The following is a 5,243-nucleotide window of genomic DNA, read 5'->3' on the forward strand; positions in this document are numbered from 1 at the left end:
AGAGAGTGCAGTGACTCATCACGTCCCCAGGATATATACATATACATATATATATATAAAAAATTGGTCTTTTTGAGACAGGATCTCCCTGTAGTCCCAGCTGGCCTGGAACTCACTACGTAGACCAGGCTGGCCTTCAAGTCACAGAGATCCGCCTGCCTCTGTCTCCCAAGTGCTGGGACTAAAGGCGTGCGCCACCACGCTCCGCTTTCTTCTTCTTCTTTTTTTTTTTTAAGATATCCAGGACTCCAGCTTGACCGGTGGGGGCGGCTAGGGGGCGTGGCGTCGAGCCGAGAATCCGCCCCCCCGTCCAGGTGAGTTGTCACCCGGGCCGGAAGGGAGGATGCTCCTAGATGGAGCTGGCAAGATTTAGGGTGCCCCTGGCTCTGAAACTGCCGAGCCAGGTTGGCTTGGCTCCCGGGTTCTGACTGGGCGGTCCCGGCCTCCGGTGGGGGTGGAAGAGGAGGTTGCCGCGCCCTGCCCAGCCCAGGTGTCGTCTCCGGGGGCGGGGTTTGGGAACCCGGCATCTGGGGAAGATTCCTGGCCGCACTGGTGCGAGGGCGGCCGTGGAAAAACCGAAGCCCGCGAGAAATCGATCTCGGGAGTGCAGGGAGCGCCCTGGGCAGGAGACTGCCAGCATGTTCTCCCGCAACCACCGGAGCCGGGTCACCGTGGCCAGGGGCTCCGCCCTGGAGATGGAGTTTAAACGCGGCCGCTTCCGACTTAGTGTCTTCAGCGACCCGCCCCAGGTGAGAGGCCGCGTCCCTGACTTGTCTTCCCAGGCAGCCCCTTCCACCCCGACTCCCGTGCACACCGAGGGGCCCGGACGCCGCCATCTGGGTTCCCTCTGGCCCAACTTGTTGACTTGGAAAATCAGGTGCCGGGAGTGTGCGCGACCGTCGGATCTATACGAGCCCACGCATTGCGCGGTTGGGGTTATTTGCCTCTGCCTGGAAAAATCTGGGTTGCTGAGTGCGAGTAGTCCTAAACTCGAATCCCGAACTGTGCCTGAACCCTAGTGCTGATACCCTAGTGGGTATCTCTGAACTAAGGGCATTCATTGGGCGGGCCGGCTCCCAATACTTGGATTCCTGGCGTGGGTGCCAGTTGGTTCCCGGCCGCCTGTCGCATCCCACACCCAGTATCCACCTTCTAGACGAGCCTCCAACGTCCCCAGAGCTCTGTGGCTTGTCCAAAGTCCTTCCCGAAGCTCCTATGTTACTCCTGAAGAGCAGCGTGCGTGTGTGTGTGTGTGTGTGTGTGTGTGTGTGTGCGCGCGCGCGCGCGCACTCTGGAGAGAGTTCCCATACTCAAACTTTCCGCCTCCTTTCCTGAGCCTAAGAGGAGTTTCCTCCCCAGTACCGCCAGTCTACATGAGCCCTACCTGCAAGTCCTTAAACCTGGAGTGGGGGTTGTTGCTTGAGGGGTGTGACTGAGCCACCCCAAAGAGCCTTCAGACCCCAAGGTCAGCCTCCCACTTGCTCAAGGAGAGTCCAGCTCCGAGGTCTCCATCCCTCCCGGTCCTGGGAAGGGTTAAGCGAGCTACCCCTTCCAGCAGCCCCCTTTTCCCTCTCGTCTTGGATTCCAGGCCTGGCTTCTGCTCTTTCCCTCCAGAACAAAGGCCCTTTCACACTCGTGTCCCGCTGTCCCAGGCTTTCTCTGAGTCAGAAGCTAGTGAATTGCGGGAGAGAGTTTTTTGGCCCCTCCCGCCCCAGCAACTTTGTCCCTAGGAACCTGCGCAGGACCAGTGTGGGGGTGCAGGGGGCGAGGCCCGGGACCTCGCGGGGGGGCGGTCCCGTGAGCCAGGGCAGCCCAGAGGTCTGCCAGGCCCTGAAGGGGAACAGCGCTGAGGAGTCGGGGCGGAGCCACAGGGCCCCCGCAGGCCGCCGGGTGGAGTTGTGACTCCGTGGGCCGGGGGTGGGGGGGGGGACGGGGGACGGACAGACAGTCCTGCTTCTGGCTGGGACTCGGGGCTGGTTTCCTGTCTGGAAGGGAAGGGGCCCGCAGAGGGGAGCGGGGGCAGCAGCCAGACACACCCTTGCCTTTCTCCCTCTTTCTCCTCCCTTCTGCTGGAAAAGCGAGGTAATTGTGAGCCCAGGGTGGAGCGGACTGGATGAGGACCCGAGTTGGAAGGGGTGACCCTAGGGGCTGGGCCACATTACCGACTCACCCCTTTGTCCCATTCCCTGAGCTCATCTCTCCTCAAATCCCCACTTCTGTCGCTCTTCCAGTTAACTTTCTCAAGCTAAGCCAGAACGCTCTCATCTCCCGACAAGCCCCAGGACTTGGTAGAGTCTGCAGGAGGCGTCCCCTCCCTGCCCCCTTCCAGCTGTGCCTGCCCCTCACAGTTCTCCCAGCACACACATTCTCTGTTCACTTGGCCTGGGATGTGGGCGGGGGCTGGGGAGGGGCCAGAGTGGGAATGAAAGGGCCTTTTTCTGCAACAGCTGGGAGAACAGCTGCCACCAAAGTAAGGCTGGACACTCTGTGCCCAGAGCCCCCTTTCTAGCTGGCCTCTCCTCCCAGGATATCCCCCTCATTCTCACCTCATTTTCTTTCCTCTCCTGCCTGACTCCTACCAAGGCCTTGGAACAGCACTAGGAGAAAACATTTTGTCACAGAAGACAGAGGGGTCTGACAGGACAGCAGAGGGACAGGGGACAGCCTCTACGTTCTGCCCAAGAGCTGACCACCTCTCTCAAGCCTGGGGCACAGTGGGAGGAGGAACTGTAGGACAGCTGGTGCCTACCTGACCCTTCTCTGGCGGGCAACAAGGGAAGGGGCTCTGGGGGGCACAGAGATGCAGGACAGATTGCACATCCTGGAGGACCTCAATATGCTCTACATCCGGCAGATGGCACTCAGCCTGGAGGTAACCCCCCCCAACCCTGGACCACACACTTCTTTCTGGTGTCTCAGCTCTAATGGGGTAGATGGGGGAGGGCATGGCCTGTCCCAAAGCAGGGAGAGGGACAGATGGTTCTATATACCCCATTTTGGGTGCTGTGTGTGGACCTAGACCCACTTCTATTGACTGGATTACAGTATGCCGATAGGCTAAGGATGTGGCTCAGTTGGTAGAATGCCTGCTCAGCATGCACAAAGTCCTGGGCTCAATCACTGGCTCCCCTGGCACTGCATAAACTGAGTGTGGTGGTGCATGCCTATAATCCCAGCATTTAGGAGGTAGAAGCAGGAGGATCATATGTTCAAGGTAAGGAGTTTCAGGCCAGCCTGGGCTAAAAATCAGCATTATGTTGACAGCAGGGTCTTCAAACATATTTCTGAAAGCCGTGTGGGTGGGGGTGGATGTTTGTTCTGGGGACAAGGGTTCCTTTTAGTTATGGAATGAAGAAAGTTGGATATGAAGGAGGCTTGTGGGAAAGATGTTGCCTGACAGACTTGAAAGGAGATGGTGGGCCAGGAGTTCTGCCTGCTGGGGAGGAGATAGGGAGCTGTTTGCTTATTTATTCTTTCCCTTTTTCTTTTCTTTGTTTTCTTTTTCTTTCTCTCTCTCTCCCTCCCTCCTTTTCTCTTTCTTTCTTTTTTGAGTCAGATCTCACTTGGTAGCCCCAGCTAGTCCCTGAAGTCACTATGTAGCCTACGCTAGCATGGAGCTCTTAGCAGTCCTTCTGCCTCAGCCTTCTGAGTGCCAGAATTACAGATGTGAACCATCATGCCACACATGTTCTTCTTTGCTGTTATTTTTCTTTTTAAAACATTGTATTTATGAATGTATTGCCTACATGTATGTAAGTGCACCTGTGTTGTGCAATGCCTGCTGAGGTCAGAAGAGGGCGTTGGGTCCCCTGGAACTGGAGTTATGAAGGATTGTTAGCCATCATGCTGGTGCTGGGAACTGAACCCAGGTTCTCTGCAAGAGCAGCCAGTGCTCTTAACCACTGAGTCTTCTCTCCATCCTTGTTTTGTTTTTTGAGATAGGGTTTCCAGGCTAGCCTAGAACTCAGAGATCTACCTGCCTTTGCCTTGAAAGTGCTGGGATTAAAGGTGTGTGCCACAACACCATAATCGGTATTCTTTTTGTTGTTCTTGTTGCTTTTTTACAGCTTTAAAAATGTATTTGTTTGTTTATTTCTATGTGTGCATGTCACAGCATGTGTGTGCAAGTCACAGTGTGTGTGTGTGTGTGTGTGTGTGTGTGTGTATGTGTAGGTTAGAGGACAACTTTCGGGAGTAGGTCTCTCTTTTTGCTTTGTGGACTCTGGGGATTACCACCTCAGGCTGGGTGGCAAGCACCTTATACTTACTGAGCCATCTCGCTGACTGGCCTGTTACTTTATTAATTTAATTAATTAATCAATTAATTAATTAATTAGTTTTATTTATTATTATTTTTATTTTATGTGTATGAGTGTATTGTCCACATGTATGTGAGTGCACCCATGTTGTGCAATGCCTCAGAAGTCAGAAGAGGGCTTCGGATTCTCCTGGAACTGGAGTTAAGGATGGTTCATAGCCACTATGTGGGTGCTGAGAATTGAACCCGGGTCTTCTGCTAGAGCAGTCAGTACTCTTAACCATTGAGCCATCTCTCCAGCCCTTATTATTAATATTTTTTAACTCACTATGTAGTTGAGGATGACCTTGAACTCCCAATTCTCCTACCACCACCTTCTTTCTAGGTCATGGACATCCCCATGGAGAAGACAGGAAAGATCCTTTCTTGTAAGAAAATAGCTAATGAACATGTGTGAATGATATCACAGAGTGAAGATACAGTGAAAACAAGATGTAATCAGGGTCAGGTAGAATGGTGGCATTACATGTCAAGGTCTGGGAGAGTTGTGGAAGATTGCAGGAAGGCTTTCCAGACAGAGGGCATATCAAGGGTAAAGAGCCTTTGATGAGGGCGAGGGTGGTATGTTTGTGGAAGAAAAAGAGATCCAGTGTGACTAGACTAGGTAGCTGGAGCCAGGAAGATGGGCAGAGCTAGATCATGCCAGGATAGAACAGTAAAAAGAAATCACTTAGATTATGTTCTGAGTATGATGCTAGACCATGGAAAGGTTTTTAATCCTAGGTTCACCTCAAATTTGATATGTAGCCAAAGATGGCTTTAAACGTCTCATCCTCTTGCTTCCAACTCCTGAGTGCTGGGATTACAGATGTGCATCACCATGCCCAGTTTATTCTAGGTGCTGAGGATTGAACCTGGGTCTTCCAGGATGCTAGTTAAGCACTCTACCAACTGAGCTACATCTCCAGTCCACATCTCAAGTGGG

At 53.4% G+C, this 5,243-nt stretch overlaps 1 protein-coding gene across 7 annotated transcripts in view; it reads left to right on the forward strand.

Annotated features, from left to right (window-relative positions):
- The first annotated feature begins 478 nt into the window (after positions 1-478).
- Positions 479-5,243, forward strand: part of Rtkn (rhotekin) — a 22,315-nt gene continuing 17,550 nt past the window's right edge. Inside the window, exons 1-2 of one of the 7 annotated variants that reach the window (XM_008824758.3) lie at positions 1,944-2,082; positions 2,584-2,872. In XM_008824758.3, the coding sequence (XP_008822980.1) occupies positions 2,801-2,872 (72 nt within the window). In that variant the 5' untranslated portion in view covers positions 1,944-2,082; positions 2,584-2,800. Of the gene's footprint in view, positions 750-1,837; positions 2,083-2,147; positions 2,873-5,243 lie in introns of those variants that run through there. The other 6 variants (XM_017796007.2, XM_008824760.3, XM_017796008.2 and 3 more) reach the window with 6 other exon arrangements.

This window comes from Nannospalax galili, unplaced genomic scaffold, assembly GCF_000622305.1.
Source record: "Nannospalax galili isolate Female #2095 unplaced genomic scaffold, S.galili_v1.0 scaffold389, whole genome shotgun sequence".
NCBI classification, from domain to species: domain Eukaryota; kingdom Metazoa; phylum Chordata; class Mammalia; order Rodentia; family Spalacidae; genus Nannospalax; species Nannospalax galili.